Genomic DNA, 19,287 nt, shown 5'->3' on the forward strand with positions numbered 1-19,287 from the left:
GGTTGAGGGAACCTGTGGAAGAGGCAGACCCAGGAAAACCTGGGACGGGTGGTGAAGCACGACCTTCGAACTTTAGGTCTCACTGAGGAAATGACTAGGACCGAGACCTCTGGAAGTGTGCTGTGCGCGAGAAGACCCGGCAGGACAGTGAGTCCACAACCCGTGCTTCTAATGGGATGGAGCCAGCCTACGTATGCATACCTTCCCTTCTTGGGACAAAAACTCTACTTGTGAAGAGTGTTGAGGCAAGTGAGGATCAGAATCGAAATCGATCAATGGAAATTGCGGATGTGCTACCAGTGCCGGTGGCATGTCGAAACTCTGCTTGTGAAGACCCATTGAGGCAAGTGAGGATCAGAATCGAAATCGATCAATGGAAACTGCAGATGTGTTACCAGTGCCGGTGGCATGTAAGAGAACTTTCCGTTTCGCGACCGTTGCCAGCACCGCCCCGTTTCGTGTCCGTTGCCAGCCTCGCCTGGCCCTCGTGCGGTGGCACATAAAAAGACATCCGTTTGTGGCCGTTGCCAGCTCTGTCTGGCACCAGTGCGGGTTGGCACGTAAAAGCACCCACTACACTCACGGAGTGGTTGGCGTTAGGAAGGGCATCCAGCCGTAGAAACACTGCCAGATTGACTGGGCCTGATGAAGCCTCTGGCTTCACAGACCCCAGTAGAACCGTCCAACCCATGCTAGCATGGAAAACGGACGCTAAATGATGATGATGATGATGATGATGATAGTCACAAGGTAGACCCCCAATTCTTTGAGTTGTACTTATTTCATGAACCCTGTATCCCATGGAATTTTTTTTCTTCTCTCACCCATTTTTATTCTTCAACAACAATTTGCAACAATTTAAAATGACAATAGTTTCAACCAATCATTTCTGTGAGTCAATATAAGAACAGAAATAATTAAGGGTCTTTCTCTTCTTCAGATTAGCTAAAAAAATAAAACACAACAAAAAGGATTAAAAAATCATGAATATACAACATAAAATAACTTATGCGAAAATGCTTACCCTGATCCAGGAAGCAGATAACGTGGCACTATTGCCGAACTGTTGCAGTTATTTCTATCATCACCATCAATTATGGAGGGCCTTGTATTATCCTGTGAAATCATGCATGTATATATATATATAATAAATGTGTTTACATTTAATATTGTAATTATTCATTGCTATTTGTTACTCTATTGGAATAATTAAAATATATCTTACTGAATGTTTATATACTCTCTTTACTCTCTTTTACTTGTTTCAATCATTTGACTGCGGCCATGCTGGAGCACCGCCTTTAATCGAGCAACTCGACCCCAGGACTTATTCTTTTGTAAGCCCAGTACTTATTCTATCGGTCTCTTTTGCCGAACCGCTAAGTGACGGGGACATAAACACACCAGCATCGGTTGTCAAGCAATGCTAGGGGGACAAACACAGACACATAAACACACACATGCATATATATATATATATATATATATATATATATATATATACATATATACGACGGGCTTCTTTTCAGTTTCCGTCTACCAAATCCACTCACAAGGCTTTAATAAGACATTGAACATCTGTTACTGGTATTGTTATTTTTATTACTTTTGTTCACTTCTGTTAGTATCAACCAATCCTCTTCTGACTTCACCCCATTCCCACTATCTTTCCCTTCATACTCTTGCTCCGTCCACTCTCTCACCTACTCTGGTCCTTCGTCTCTCTCTCTCTCTCTCTCTCTCTAAATATCTATCTATTTGTCTATCTGTCTGTCTATCTCTCTCCCTTTTGGTGAAGTTAATTATTCAGAGACATCTTCGGCATGAGAATCATATTTAAAACAGTGATTACCAAAACTCTAATTAAAAATGCTTATACAGTGAAAAATACAACATCATTCAATAACTAATGTTTTTTTAATCATTTCAGCATATGAAAGATAACTCTAGATATGTTTCAGTCTTATTAAAACTCAGTGAAATAGAGTCATCACTGTATTTTCAAAAGTAGAGATGAGAGAATCACTAAATAAATATACAGTATTGTACATGAGGAGGTGTCATCATATGTGTAGATACAGTTTCAGAAAATTTAAATAAACATATCACTTATATTGATGTTGATATTACTCTATATCTATTAAAATAACTGTTGCATTAAGTATATTATATTAAAAGCTGGGAAATTTAAATACAATTTGGAGGGGAGACACAAATCTAGGTTCTTCAGTTGGCCTTTCTAATAAAATAAAAAGAAAGGTGGGGGGTGTTCAATAGTGACTTATCTCTTTTATAGTCTATCTTTTACTTGTTTCAGTCATTAGATTGCGGCCATGCTGGGGCACCATCTTGAATGAATTGACTCCAGGATTTATTCATTTTTTTAAAAAACCTGGTAATTATTCTATCAGTCTCTTTTGCTGAGTCACTAAGTTATGGGGATGTAAATACACCAGCACAAGTTGTCAAGTAGTGGCAGGAGACAAACAACACACACTCATATATGATGGGCTTCTTTCAGTTTCTGTCTACCAAATCTACTCACAAAGCTTTGGTTGGCCCCAGGCTATAGTAGAAGACACTTACCCAAGGTGTCACACAGTGGGACTGAACCTAGAACCATGTGGTTGAGATGCAAGCTACTTACCACACAGCCACACCTGCAGTTATTATGTGAGCTAACAACGTAAATGAGAAACATACAACAACAAAGTATTATAAATCCCTCAATAAGTCCATTTACTACTCAAGCACTAAATTGTAAACTCAAAACTCAACATTATTATTACCCACTTGTTCTTACTCTCAATTTAAGAAGGACTAAAAATATCTATGGGTTTTGCTATTTCTCATCAGACTGACAAACAAGAGAATACATCATCATAACCCCTGACCCAAATGAACCTCAAAATCCTTTTATGCTAATAATTTTTTTTTTTTTAATTGAGCATAACAGAAGAAACAGAAGCTTGCTAAAAAATTTAACTTACAAAATTATTCTCTGTTTCTAAATCAATTTCACAATCTTTGAGATTGAAGGTAAGTTCTTGCTGGACAGCGTTAGCAATTTTTTCTGCTACAGAAGGATATAATGACAAGACACTGATGAATCCCATTAGGTTGATACACTGAAGTTCACAGTACGTCAACGATTTCACACTGCAACTGGAACTAGCGACTGGATCTTCAAATTGGAGGTCAATACCAAACAGATCACCTTTACCTAAATTTGAAAAATACAATTGATTAAAAAACACAGGAACGTTAAAAGTCCGAATATTAATTTCTAATATTGGCACAATGCCACAAATTTGGGGAAAGACTATGGCTAATGAAATTAACTCTAGTATTTGGCTGATACTTTGTTTAATCAACCCCAGAAGAATGAAAAAGAAAATTGATCTTAGTGGCATTCAAGATCAGAATTGGTATAACTAAATATTAAATAATATCTAGAGAGGCATAACTAAATACTGCATTAGAGTTTGTCCTACCTAGCAGCAGGAATTAGCAATTTCATTACAGTCAACATAGATAGCTCTCTATCATGCAGAAAAAAAAAGAAAATATTTGTCTGACATGGTTGGGAAACCGGAGATCTTTTTTATATTTGATGACTGCACTGAATTAAGCGCAACTTACTAAGACTACATAAATTTTAAATTCTCTTAAATATGCAGAAAATAGTAATATTTATTGTGAAAATGCAACTGTAAATATTGATTTCAGGTTTTGGCACAGTGCTCATCTAGTACTTATTTTATTGACACTCAAAAAGATGAAGGGCAAAGTCGACCTCAGTAGAATTTGAACTCAGAATGTAAAGACAGATGAAATGCTGCTAAATATTTTGCCTTGTAGCTAATATTTACTTTTGGTTGATTGAACCAAGAAGAGATTTTTACCAGGGAAATACAGTACTGTTAACTGGAATATTTTTACTAATTTGGTAATATATAACCATCAAAGATATTATTATTATTATTATTATTATAATTAGGAGGAGGAGGAATAAATAAATTTACTGAGGATGTTGAAGACTGAAAAGCTAAATGAGAGGCAGCATTCAGCAAATAGAGAAAATAAATTTTCTTAGAAAGCAATAATTAACCAAAATTTAGACATTATAAGAATTGATTACATACCTAATAGTGCCACCACTTTGTCATCTTTGAGAATCTCCAGAGAACCACTAAGGATGAAGTAAAGATAGCTAATGGCATCACCTCGATGAATCAAGTATTCACCGGGTGCACAGAAAGTACGTCTAATTTGTAAGGATATTGCCTTCATACATCCATGAGTAGCACATTTAAACAATGGCAAAGACAAAATCTCTTTATGAAGATGCATTGATATTTCCCCTTTCATTTCATCTGGGAATTCATAAAATAGCTGAAATGATAAATAAAAGTAAATGATTGATTGATTATAAAGAATATATTACCTTTTGTGAGATGTATATTTATCTGATGTACACCTCTACTTATTGTTCATTCTTGTATCATTTATATATTTGCACACCATCACTACTACTACTACTACTATTATTATTGTTACTAGCTGTCCCCGTACTGTCAAAAATGACAGCTAATTGTATTATTTTATATATAAAAAGAGTACAAAAATGTGAAAAAGAAATCAATGCTTCAACCCTGGGTGTGTGTGTGTGCTCATGCGTGCACGTGTGCATATGTATACATTTATAAGTATGAGTAGCATAGTATGTAGCGAACACAGTTTCCTATACTTTGTTACAGCCCACTTCCATCTTTCTTAAGTGTATCTGTTTATATATGTATGTGTAAATGCAGGTGTCTGTAATTCTATTTTCTATGTATCTTTCTAAATAAACATACATAAACACATATACACTCACTCAAGCATATAAATACATTTTACACAAACATTTACAGTCCTCCCTTTTACACACATACACATATACCCACACAGAGTTGAAGCACTGTTTGATTTTTGTTTCACCGTTGACTCTTCACCATCCCACTTACATTGATAGATCACCCTTTCCTTTCTCATTCATATGTTGCGACAGAGAAATTCACAAGAGTATTATTGTAGTAGATTATTATAGTAGAGGATATACAATGCTCTCTTTGCTACTTCCTCTCTCTCATTACTGTTACTTTCTCTCACTCCCTCTCAGTCATGGCTATTACTCTCACTACTTCTCCTTCACTGAATTACTATTTTCTCTCCTCTCCCTTTACTCCTACTGTGTGATTTTGGACAAATATATATATATATATATATATATATATATATATATATATATATACACACATACACACAAATGTATAAAAACACTACACTCATTATTATATTAGGAGATTATGTTATTTGTTTTGTGCCTGCTTCAATGTCTATTGTTTATTTTCATATCTAATTATATTTATTTCTTTGAGCAGGAGAGGAATGAAAGAGAAAAAAAGAAAAGGAAATGAAAAAAGAATAAAGAAAAAGTAAAGCAGAACAGTTAGAAATAACAGAGTCACTTGCAATATAGAGTTTTTTGTATAAATATTGACATAAAGAATTGATTGGTATTTCTCAGAATCTGTTTTTCCAAAAATTCTGTGAGAAATGGCGCCTTTTAATAAAATCTAATAAACCTTCTATTATAAACAAAAATAGTATTCACCATTTTCAGAATAAGTAAACATATATTGTTTTCATTTTGCTAGGAATAAATTATTTCTAAAACAATTTTTGTTTGTTTTAATGTCTAATTAAAATTAAGATGACAAAGGTTGTCCTTAAAGTATTGGTATATATTCCATGAATCTTAGAAATTTGTAACAGAATTCCATGGCAAACTAAGTTTAGGAACTATTGATCTTTTCTTTACTTGTTTCAGTCATTAGACTGTGGCCATGCTGGGGCACTGCCTTGAAGAATCTCCACTAGAATAGGCTGACCCCAGTACCTTTTTTTAAAGTATGGTACTTATGTTATCGATCTCTTTTGCCAAACTGCTAAGTTAAGGGGACATAAACACACCAACACCAGTTGTCAAGCAGTGTTGAGGACAAACACATACACACATATATACATACGACGGGCTTCTTTCAGTCATCTACCAAATCCACTCATAAGGATTCGGTTTGCCCGAGGCTATAGTAGAAGACACTTGCCCAAGGTGCCATGCAAAGGGACTGAACCCAGAACTATGTGTTTGGGAAGCAAGCTTTTTACCAGACACCTATGTACAGATATAGATTATTTACAGACTTGATTATGGAAAGTAAAATAGATCGAGGGATAAGATTTTTGTAGTCTAGCAGCCCATCCAGCCTTCATTTCCTTCCCATACAATTTTGCAAACCATCCATTCCCCCACTTTTGCTCAATTTCTGTGTTGCAGGCCGACCTGGGCACCTTATCATCATTCTCTAAAACTTTGCAGCTCCTACAAATCATTTTCTCTTTTCTCTCTTCTAGATGATATGAACAGCCATGCAGGTCCTCTACAAGGATCTGCTCCAACCTCCCCACATTCTCATAATTTAGCACCTCCTCCCCTAGCATGAAGCTGAACCCCCAACTGCACCAGGGTTTGTAGTCCTGTGGGCTGCATGGTGACTTCAATAATGCATGTGGCACTCACTCCATGCTGTGAAGTGTTTGGCATTAGGAAGGGCAGTCACCATAGAAACCATGCCAAAGCACACACTGGAGCATGATGCAGTCCTTGCACTCACTGAATCCTGTCAAATCATCCAACCCATGCCAGCATGGAACATGGACATTAACTGTTGGTGATGATGATGATGATGATGATTAAAAATCTTTTTTTTTTACCTCATTTAGATTGATTCCATTATTCATTGTCCACATACTCTGAAAATAGTCTTGGATTCGATGCTTCAAAGGTTTCGGAATATTGTAAGTGTGATAGAATTCCTTTAAGTCATTAGTTTTCATGTGAAATGTAGCTCTTCTCGCGTAAGCTCTCTGCACAATAGCAGTCACATTACCAAACACCAAAGCATACATCATTGCTGCAAAGAAAACAAAACATTTAGAATGGAACTTGCAGCATAAAACTATCTCATATACATACACACTGACCTTACACTGATCATATACATACAATGATCTCATATATGTACACGCAAAGTAAACAGTACATATCCATTAATAATAAACTAGATACACTCTCAAAATGCAGCTATATCATCATTAATTATCCTGACTAGTATATCTACTAATTACATGCTTACATAAACTTAATTACAAGCTGAATTCTGCTGCTTACAATGATTAATAGTTGTTGCTGTTGTTATTTAGCTCAGATTAAGCAGACACAAGATCATAAGACATTCTAAATATGACCATCCTATATTTTAGGAGCAGGTAGGACTACTTTATCTAACATGCCCTTTCTTACTTAAGATAGCAGGGTGTGTTCTGAGAAGTAATTTCTATTTCTAGCAGGCAAGGCAACCACTTAGAGCTCCTCTCAATGGCATGAATGATTAACAGGTTTCCTATGGTGCTTATTTTACAGCAAGGGAAATTAAACCAGTAACATTTAAATATTTTTGCCAAAAGATACTGCACAGCAATAAGATAAGATATAAATCATGAAGTTTTTCTGCTGATAGATTGACACTAACTATGTTCTCAAATTCTTATACAAATATACAAAAATTTATATAAACTAAATAAAAAGAAAGCGGATTATTAAATACAAAAGAAAAGAAAAATGATACCTACCACCAATAAGCATTGCACAAACAGAGAAGATCTTCTCAGCATTTGTATTGGCTGATACATTACCAAAGCCTACTGTAGTTAAACTACTACATGTAAAATACAGAGCTGTTAAGTAACAACTCCACATATCAGGTAAATGAGTGCGATTCATAATAGGTCTGTTTAATGTATCCGCCAATTCATTCAGCCAGCCTAGAGAATAGAGAAATTCAAATTAAACACCAGCAAAAACTTATGTATAAAAACAATATATATATATACATATATATATATAAAAGAGTAATGGCTCAGGTGTGGCTTGTATGGGCTGGATAGTTGCTTTCCAACCATCTTTTTGGAATTTTCAGAAAATTTTTGTGAATTTGTATTCTAAACATTGGTAAAAATTGTTTTAATTTTTCGAATTAAAAAAAGAAAATTTGTTTCATAATTTTTCCAATTTTTTTTTTTTAAATCAAGTTTTTTTAAAATACAGAAAATCTGAATATTTTGCTTAAATCCTAGTGATAGACCATTGAAATGTGTTTATGGGAAGAAAGATATTGAAATACATCAATGTATTGGAGTGACAAACTAACAAGAAGCATATCAGGTGGTTGTAAGATGTGCTAAGAATAACACCTGAATATCCCTTAAATCACACAAAAAAATGTGTCTTTGGTTTTTGCATAACCATATGAATTTGTATGTGTAGAACACAAATTCGCAAAGATTTTCTGAAAATTCCAAAAAGTGAAAAGGTTATGAGTGGTTATATGGGATGCTTAAAGCAGAATTCCACCAAATGTAACTCCATTAGTACTTACCTATCCTCCAGCTTGTGGGATGTTTCTGTAGTTCAAATTTCCCTATGCTGTACCAAACACAAGCTAACCAGTGGGCTGTTAAAGTAAACATGGACAGCAACAGGATTATCACAACACTTCCATATTGTGAGTAACGGTCCATTTTCTGGAACAACCGTATTAATCTCAGTAACCTGGCAACCTTCAGCAATGGAATAAGGGTACCCTGGCAAAAGTAATAAAAAATTTCAGTTTTTGTTGGCTTATTTCACAAAGTTTAATAATATATCTCACTATCCATTCAACCAACCTGGAGAATACAAATTAAAATTAACCCTTTCGCATTCAGATTTCTTTGTCAAATGTTTTGCTTAATTATTCACATTGCTTTGAATTGATTACACATTATCTTGTAGCTTCAAGATTTCAATGGTGTGTCTGTATAGTTTTAGAATGACATTGTAGAATAGGTGTAAGTGGTTGGATCTGGTCAGTTTTCACATTAAATAGGTAAAATATTTGGGCCAGATTAAATGTTAATGGATTAAACACCAAGTCACTCTGGAATACTTAGTAGCTAACATTGTTTTAATACCATGTAACTTTTTTGTTCTCAACAACTTTCTAAAAAATTGAAATTTAAAAAAAAATTCTGAGTTATTCAAATGTGAAGCAACATTATAAGAACTATAAAACTACTCTCTCTCACTCTCTTTTCCCCCACCTCTCTCTCTCTCTCTCTCACACACACACACACAGACAAGGTTTTTCCAACTGATAATTCTATATGACAGAGAAAGCCAAATATTTTTATTAAATAGGTTAGGCAGGATAATAAAAAAAATCCTAAATATTTAGCATATAAGAAAATATCAAGCATATTTAGAGACTTTTAATGGACCCTATTGCATTCAGATGCTTTTAAAGGACCCAACTGCCTATTAAAGGATAATTGTTCTATGATGTTAAAAAAGTTGTTAAAAACTAAATAAAAACAAAAGTCTGACTGATACCATCAACAATCATTCAACTCTTGCAGTGATTTAATAAAATGATTCAATAAAGTAATTTGAAAATGATTCAGTGAAATGGTTTCTAATTTATGAAAACATTTGTTGACAATCAGTAAAAATATGTTAATAGCTAATAAAAAGCAAACCATTCATAAGCTAGTTATCTCAAATTTTAAGTTCCATGTTTTGGACTATTTATCAACTGGTAGTGAAATACAAGTATTCAACAAATTAAGTACCATCAGCTACAACAAAACAGACTTCTTTTCAAAAATGTGTTTGGTGGGATAAAGTCTATACAATATACAGGCCTATCCAAGTCTAGAAAGGACTACAGAAAAGAAAACCAGGTTTGTGATCCAGTTTCATTTACCAGTTCTAGCTAATTAAATTTAATTTATATCGCTTATATCAATCAAAAAGACATACATTGATTTCTTGTTGATTAGCCCCTATTCACAAGTGGACAAGTAAACCTAAGATCAAAGGCATTCCAGACAGGATCATCCCATATTCTAATATATCTAGGTCTACATTGTTCAGTGTCCATCCTATTTTTGAAGATGGTAGAAAGTACTTTGAAGGATATTTAGCAGTTATTTATAGCAAGTCAAGCAACCCATAGAGTCTGTCTTGCTGATTTGTCTTTTCTCAAAAATTACCATAAACAGCACATCTTAATTGATTTTTCTCCAAAGTATCATATTTTACATATTTATATAACATTTGGCTACAAAACTGTAAGCATGGTATCAGTAACATTATAATACTGCTCTAGTAATAACAGTTAAATCATTGCTGAAGGAAGGACATATGTATGTATTTATAAAGAAATATGGCTTTCGTTGACATGGAGAAAGCCTCTGACAGAGAGAAAGACTTTGACAGGAAGAAACCCTTTGATAGGGAGAAAGCCTTCGACAGGGAGAAAGCCTTCGACAGTGAACCCCGATCCCATATCTGGTGGTAAATAAGAAATCTAGGGATAGATGAATGGTTAGCGAGAGTTGTGCAAGTCATGTACAGGGACACTGTCAGTAATCTGAGAGCAAAATAGGCATTGTTTTCAATGTATTCTCTGTCAGCCCTATATAGAAAGTTGAGGTATTGTTAGACAACAAATCAGTGTAATATACAAATTTCTTTCAAGGCATTTGGCTTTTAGTAAGAAAAGACCTCCGTTCTGTGGTAATTATCAGTATGTCTGCCCCTCATTGTTGGTGTGGCTTAAGAATGCCTGCAGTTCCACATCATCTGTCACCCCAATGAAATCTTGAATAAATAATTTGAATTTACTTCAATTTGCTGTCATTTGCCAAAGTTCCTGTAAGTTAACTTCAAAGCAGAACCACTAACAGCATTGCTTGGCCTTGGTTTAGGTTTATGGAAAGTATCAGAAAAGGACAATAGTTTATGACTTACTACTTGATAACATGTATCCTTATGCAAAATTTCAGTGATCTAGGTGCAAATACCCCCCCCCCAACATACACACATTCAAAATACATATGAGCAAGAGAAACTTCTTCCACCCTCACTCAAACACTTCTGATATATGATAGAATATCGCTCACCGTTTCTACTTGAAAAGCATAAAGTAAATCAAAAGGAATAGCAGCCAGAAGATCCATGAGAAACCACTGTTTTATATAGTTCAAAGCAATAAGTTTTCCATCATAAATCACTTGACCAGTATTACTGACATACGTTGTTCGGAAATTCAAAATGATATCTGAAAAAAATGAAAGGAGGAGAAAGTGAAAGACAATACTCAGCATGATGAAATATTGAGGGAGAGTGAGAGAAGACAAAGAAGTAGAAGACTGAGTGGGAGAAAAACAGAAAAACTGAGAAAACATGAAGTGGTGTTTTTAATATTTAACAATCCAGTATAGTAAATTGTATCATCTCTGCTTGAAATATACCTCAAAGAGTGGATCGGATGGCCAAAGTAGTTGATCAAATGATTATGGATAATTCACGTGTCCATTAGTCATACTAAGCATATATATATATATATATATATATATATATATATATATATATATATATATACACCAACTCCACATTATAGAATGGAGAGAAAAATCAACAAAAATCTTTAAACAGTTAAATCAAATGATATTAAAGTGAAGACCCTGAAGAAACTGTACAAGTATTATAGTAAGGTTGCAATTGCAACGGTTACTAATCAATGCAGTAGAAACACGTGTAGGTCTATTTGAAGTTGATAAAAAGGAATTAAAGGTAATACTAATGCTACTTTATAATAATCCTTGGACGTTAAACGATGATGATGGTGATGATATATATATATATATATAATATACACACACATAAATGCATGTAATATTTAGCATGTACAGGTGAAATTTCATCATCCAATTAGAGTGGGGTTTTTTTTAAGTAGATTACTGAGAAGAGGAATGGCAGTACCCATGACCTTATTCAGGGATTATAAGACTGGCCCAAATGATTCACAACAACCTGTATTCATCCACCACCAAATGTATCCAAGGCTCAGGTGATAGGGTTAAACAGATTTTCCTTGCCTCAATGAGATAAGCTCATAACCAGATTGTCTTTAATGTGAATATACTTTCCTGAAGTTTTGATTTCAGACATATTGCCAGATTTTCAGTTGCTTTGAGCAGAATGGACTTTACTTTTCAGTTGCTTTGTACAGAACAAACTTTGCTCAATGGCACTCAAGTGCCAAATGGACCAGTGGATTAAGTCTCCCATTGAGAGAAGGAAGCAGTGCTCTGTTTGATGCAGCACCCGTAGACAAATATTTCATCAGATGTCGTACCATAAACCTCATCTCATTCATTTTGTAAAACATTACATTTTGCTTTGTCAATGTTTTCAGACCAAGATCAAACTTAGATTTTGTACAAAGATTTCAATTGCTATTATCTACCAAGCCATTTGTGCATTTCACATTTATTTCCTTTTGCTGTGCTTTTGTACAGTGAAAAAGGAATAGGATAATGTCTGTATAGTTGATTTTCCTTGTTGAAGAATGACATGTCTGGTACTTTATTGTTATAAATGAGAAGCCACCTGGACTTGCAGCACCTACTGATACTTTAGCCCCTCATCTTCTCCTCACATAAATGCCTCTCATCATGGGTTTTGTAGTCTTGCTAGATGCATGGCAACCCCACTAATGCCTGCAGCATGAAAAAGAGCACCTCATTACACACTGTAAAGTGGATGGCATTGGGAAGGGTATCCAGCTGAACATGGAACATGGACATTAAATGATGATGATGATGTATGAAATCATGAAATGAGTTAGTATTTGCAGAAGCACTGATGTCGGCTTCCTCAGTGTACCGCAGATCTTCTGTTGAAAAGCCATGCATCTATAAAAAAAATGCAAACATAAAAACAAATAAATGTAAAATATAAATAAAAGTGACAATGATGATGTGGAATCTTTATGTTTACTGCTGACAATGAATGAAAGTGACACAGGATTTTATTTTGAATCAATACTATGTTATAATTTTGTTTTTCTTCAGTATGCATGTTTACTTACCAATTCCAAAAATGATCTCCACTGCAACATCAGCATAAATTGTCGTCCTGACAAATTCTCCAACAATAAATGCAGCATTGAAAGGCACCATAATAGCAATGTAAAAGGTACATAGCATAATTAACCAATCCCAGAGGACTTTCACAAAGCCATAATGAAGAATTATTCCCCTGCCTTTCTTTTGGACTTCCACTTTGTACTCTGGCACAGTCTGTTGACCAGATACAGCCTCTTGCAGCTAAAATGAGAAAAAACGAAACAACTTGATTGAGATAATGCATATATTAAAATCACGCCCATGTTGGTGGCACATAAAAAGGCACCATGCGATCATGGCCGTTTGCCAGCCTCATCTGGCACGTAAAAAGCACCCACTACACTCACGAAGTGGTTGGCGTTAGGAAGGGCATCCAGCCGTAGAAACATTGCCAGATCAGACTGGGCCTGGTGCAGCCTTCTGGCTTCCCAGACCCCAGTTGAACCGTCCAACCCATGCTAGCATGGAAAGTGGACGCTAAATGATGATGATGATGATAATGATGATAACAAAAAGATTTCAAATAAAGAAAAATGTGAAAGTATTTAGACATTTTCAAATTTGCTGCAAATTATACATATTTTCATTCATAATGAGAAAAAAATAATCCAGTTTAATGTAAATTCAAGCTTAAAACAAGTTAATTCTTTCTTGAACCTCAAAACGTCATTGCATCAGAATTCTGTTTTAGATTCTCTTGATGAAAAACAAATATTTCCTCTTAGATGGCAGATCACTTTATTATAGGCTTTTGACATCAATTCCAAACAGCTAGGAATGCAAGATCATGTAATACAAAGTGTCTTGCTACACACACACACACACACACAAAAAGAAGCTAGCCTAGACTGTCAACTTGAACCCTTGAAATATGTCAGTGACCCAACACCAAATCTATTCACACCAATTCACAAGTAAATGTAAATTCAACCATAACCAAAAAGTTAAAATAGATGGTATTTAAATACAAGATGGTAGATAAATATAAGAGTAAAATGAAACAAATCATCAATGTTAATAACATGAGTGTGGTCAATGGAGTGAGGTTGTCATCCCTCAGATATTTTATCCAGTCAATTGATCACAGGTTATGTCTCTTCAGTCAGCTACTCACAGGCTATGTCCACCAAGTCAACATATGTCATTGTCATTCTAATAAATTTTTTCCATTGATTTTCTCTGAAGAAATTATTTGGTCATAAGATTCCATTCACATGAAGAAAATGTCAATGTTTATTTTATCACTATTGTAGTAATGCGTTTAAAAATATTTATATAAATGTAATCTATTTTGATGTATAGTGATAAAATTTTATCTAAAACTTAAATCTCTGTAAACATTGGCAAAGAAGATTGTTTATAGAGAGAAAGAATAATTAATTGAATCATCCCCAGTATATCACCAATACCAAGTTTGATGACAATGAGAAAAGGAAGACAAAGTTAACCTCTCAACAATTAGTTCTTAAAATGAGAAGCATGAAATTATACAGTGTTTAAAGTATTTAGTTTTGATCATCTTCAGCACTCTTATATAATAAATTATTCTTTTAAAATAGATTACTTTTTATTTTTTTTACTTGTGTCAGTCATGCTGGAGCACTGCCTTAATGGGTTTTAAATGAACAAATCAACCCCAAGACTTATTAATTTTTTTAAAGCCTAGCACTTATTCTATCAGACCCTTTTGTCAAACTGCTAAGTTATGGGGACACAAATACACCAACACCAACAGTCAAGCAGGGGGGGGGGTCAAACACAGACACAAAGACACATGCATAGATATATACCTATACAACAGACTTCTTTCAGTTTCTATCTAATAAATCCACTCACAAGGCTTTGGTCAGCCTGAGGCTATAGTAGAAGACACTTGCCTAAGGTGTCATGCAGTGGGACTGAACCTTGAACCATGTGGTTGGGAGTTTTCTCATGTAGCCTTAAAGTATTAGAAAGTTTGAGTAGTAGCAAATAATAAAGAACTGTATTGCATCAATGGTATGGAATTCAATGACTTAGTGTTCACATTTCAAATACCACATTTTTGGTCATATTTGCAAGTTTTAATTCCATTCACAATAAACCAAACATTCTACTAAATATTGAATGAAAATAAAAATGTAAAAAGGAATTTATGATAACATTACACGTTCAGTTATGTCTCTTCCTTGTACCCCAACAGTCTATACAACCTTTGAAATTATAAACAGCCTTGTTGTAGAATTCAGTGTTAATAGATACATTATTTTTAAAGCTTCAGACCTCAGTGCATTTTTTACATAACCAATATTTAGTGAATATCATACGATCTGCTTTTCAATAAAACAGCTCTGGTAGCAAATGATATATGTTTCTTTTTAATTGATTAAAAGGTAATATCTGGAACTTTCTTTACCATAGCAGTTTTATCAATTTAAAACTCATCAATTACTGATTCAAATGAACAAGATAACCAGACTAGATAAAACTGACATCCAACAAACTCATTAATGATGTTAAAGATGTTAAAGTTATGGATGAAACAAGTCAAGTATTTCCTAACAACTATAAATCCTAACCAAGACTTTTGTTCTTACATAGTGAGCCATTGGGATAATAGACATTATACATTGCACAACTTTTAATAATGTTTTAAATGGCTTGGAGAAGTTTGTGTGAAATTCGCCCAATGAGATATATGCCAGATATCTGTTTACATAAAAGCACAGACAAATTTATCTACAATTTGATTTATCTCACAAATCATGATTTTTTTAAATAACAGTTGAAGGTGAAATAAACTTATATAAAAGATACACATTCAAATACTATCAGATCCATGTTATTAGAAAACAAAGCCTTAATGCTAGATAACAGATTTACTGAACAGATCTTTGGGACAGGCTCAAGCTAGTTAGGACCCTCTGATGTTAAGCAGTAAATTTGAACAATCTGTTACAGTATACCCTATAGACTTAAAAAAAAAACATGCCTTTTCAATGCCGACTGGAAGATCCACTTTCATGCCTTGCATCTAGCTAAAATTGTTATTTGTCAAATGTATAAAAAAGTATTGTACTGGACTTTGTCTATAAGACTTGTGACCACATTCCTCTGGTTCTATCATCTAAAATCTATTAATTTCTTGGGAAATCTAATTTCACTGAAGACAAGCCCACAGCTGTCTTCCTAATACTGGGAAGTAAAACCAGACTCTTTAAAGGCTGATGATGGAATGCAACAGCTCAAGTAGAAATTAGAAATACCCTTTTTAGAGGATTCAAACCAACTAGCATTTATCACATATGAATCATTTCAACAATATCAATGACTCAATAACAAACATATCCAACTTAACATATACAATTTAACACATCTCACTAAATTTTTAAACTGCTGAAGTAGTGACAATATGTAATATATAATAAAAAAGGTAAACCAGATAAGACCCGATGATAAAAACTTCTAAGGGCTATGTAAGTGACTGTACCTCTTCTTATTGGGCTAAGAATTGGTTATATGCTAATAACACAAAGACTGTTAAACACATGGTAATTTATCTGTGACCACCATAGTATTACAAATAATAAAAGTTATTTTTCTATATCTGAAGGTATTATTATTTATTACAACATAATATTATAGACAATGATAAGTGATCATACTAATCATCAACATCATGAAGACAATGTTAATAAGAATGTCAATAATATTAATAATAAAGATGATGGTAGTGGGAATAGGTGTTAGGGTGACTTAGTCCATCACGGTATTTGATAGCAGTATTAAGACAGAAATTAGAACAAAATCAAAACTATTAATATACACTAAGTGCATATTGATTATGAATTTATTTAAAAGTACTGATTTAGTACAATTAATAATACTTAGCTTTTGTTAATTATGATTTGATTAAAAAGTAATGTGATTATGGCATTTATTAAATATTGGGGTTATCAGAGAGTGCACTCTATGAGGATGGGCTGAAAAGTTCATAGGCTGACTCACTGGCGTAGCTAGAGTGTGTGCCATGTGGAGCAGCCCTTCATTTTGCAGCCTCCAGGCCCTTACAGAAAATACATATTGCCTACAGCAGGCCCAAGAGTGGTGTCACTCCCATAAAAGTGCTATATGGGGTGGACCACCCCCTCTGTCCCCTTCTAGCTACACTAGTGGGCCGACTGTAAAAGAGTGACACTAAAGCTGTGAAATCTCACATACATTAATTTTCTAATTGATTAAATGGAGGAGAAAGGATAGCGTTCATGACTCTTTTAGAACCTTCAAGATTGGTAGGAGGAAGGGAGAAATTACAGTGAGACCAGAGATCTGTCTTGAATGGTTTCAACAGAACCGACTCTGCTGAAGGCATCTGAGGGCCAGTGGTTATGTTAAACCAGGTGAAAGATTAAGCCTACCATCTAAATGTCAATAATAAAATCAAAAAGATCAGAGCAAAATAGAAAAATAAGCACAAAATCACTTTAAGAAACAACTATACTCGCCCAATTCAATACTAAATTCTAAACAGAAACTAATATCAAAATTTTATTTTAGTATAGAAAAAACAGGAGCATAGAGAAAATTGTATTATTTGAAAATATTGGGTCAAATATGCTTTTTTATTAAGTAATATTTCATCCAAGAGATTATAGCTGCTGTTAAATCACTATCTTCTCAATATGTATGAAGCTAGTATGCTTATACATCTGGAACATACATTTTTCAAAATCATCATCATCATCGTTTAGCGTCCGCTTTCCATGCTGGCATGGGTTGGACGGTTCAACTGGGGTCTGGGAAGCCAGAAGGCTGCACCAGGCCCAAACATGCCTACACATAAATATGCAATAACTGGGATGAGAATATACAATATGAAAAACTAAATAATAAAACAGTATAAAAAAGGAGAAAAAAAATATAAGCCTTCAAGATTTTACATAGTTTGATAAGTAACAATAACAACAACAATAATATACTGAAGAAAAAATGGAGAGCAAAATTACTTTGTGGCCCAAAACCACACAAGTTTTGACAATGAGGAAGTAAGCCAGAGTGGAAATAAACAGTTGCACAAAAGTTCCCATTTAAAAGCAGAAACAGAAGTTCTGATTTTAGCTGCATAAGACCTAGCCATGAATAACTGCAAAAATAAAGTAATGCAAAAACATACTAATATCAATTGCAGACTATGCAACCAGTACAATGACCGTATCATCTGTAGCTGCTCAGTCCTTGCCAAACTTGAGTATATTCATAGATGGAATGAAATCAGCAGCTATGCCTGGTGGGCAATCACTTTGATGTGGAAATGGATAAGGGGTGGTATAAACATGCACCCAGCACAGTACATGGGGCCTCAGCTATAATCATCTAGAACTGCTCATCTTGCACTGACAAAAAGATAGAAGGAAAATGTCTGGAAATATTAAGGAGTGGAATGAAAATGTCTGTACTCTGATAGACACCTTGATCCTTCTCACAAAAACATTTACCAGAAAGAGATGGAGAAAATATCAAAGTAAAAGGATCTTTGAATGGAACTGATTGTGAGGATGTGAAGCTGAAATCAGTACCAATAATAGAGTGCTGAATGAAAAACATGAACAAAAATATTTAGATCATACTGAGGCTCGCAATAGGCACAGTTCACATCCTACCACAAAACACTTATCATTCAATAGCTCAACTAAAACAGTACTCTCCCTTTCTCTCTCTCTCTCTCTCTCTCACACCCCCACCCCCAACACACACACATACAATAATCATCTGATAAAATAACATTGAAAACAAACAAGAGTTGGTGACAGGAAGAGCATCTGGCCATAGAAAATTTATTTCAATAAACTCCATCTAAACCATGTGAGTATGGAAAAGTGGATGCTAAAACAATGATGATGCAGCACATACTCTATGAAGTCACCACAAAACATATTCTCCACAATTAACATTCAATGAAATACTTCAAAGCATATGCTCACTTTATGTAGCACTAACAACTCACATTCTTTACAGTTGCGTCCCATTAACATAACACAACCCAAACAACATACTCTACACCAGTGGTTTTCAACCAGGGTTCCGCCAGTACAGTCCAGGGGTTCCGCAAGAAGTTACAAAACTGCTAAAATCAGCAGTAATTTTTAATTCTCCTGTGCAGATATGTGTGCATAAGACTATTAAATTATT

General features: G+C 34.4%; 1 protein-coding gene across 6 annotated transcripts in view; it reads right to left on the minus strand.

Moving 5' to 3' along the window:
- The window catches only part of LOC115222810 (potassium voltage-gated channel subfamily H member 8-like), a 196,530-nt gene that overhangs the window by 18,055 nt on the left and 159,188 nt on the right, over positions 1 to 19,287 (minus strand). For all 6 annotated transcript variants that reach the window (XM_036512066.1, XM_036512065.1, XM_036512067.1 and 3 more), the window contains 8 exons: positions 13,083 to 13,320; positions 11,110 to 11,267; positions 8,544 to 8,748; positions 7,738 to 7,929; positions 6,820 to 7,019; positions 4,146 to 4,395; positions 2,991 to 3,223; positions 1,025 to 1,116 (listed from right to left, as the gene is read on the minus strand). In XM_036512066.1, coding sequence (XP_036367959.1) covers positions 1,025 to 1,116; positions 2,991 to 3,223; positions 4,146 to 4,395; positions 6,820 to 7,019; positions 7,738 to 7,929; positions 8,544 to 8,748; positions 11,110 to 11,267; positions 13,083 to 13,320 — 1,568 coding nt within the window. The remainder of the gene's footprint in view (positions 1 to 1,024; positions 1,117 to 2,990; positions 3,224 to 4,145; positions 4,396 to 6,819; positions 7,020 to 7,737; positions 7,930 to 8,543; positions 8,749 to 11,109; positions 11,268 to 13,082; positions 13,321 to 19,287) is intronic.

The sequence above is a fragment of the Octopus sinensis genome, linkage group LG21 (assembly GCF_006345805.1).
Source record: "Octopus sinensis linkage group LG21, ASM634580v1, whole genome shotgun sequence".
Lineage (NCBI taxonomy): Eukaryota > Metazoa > Mollusca > Cephalopoda > Octopoda > Octopodidae > Octopus > Octopus sinensis.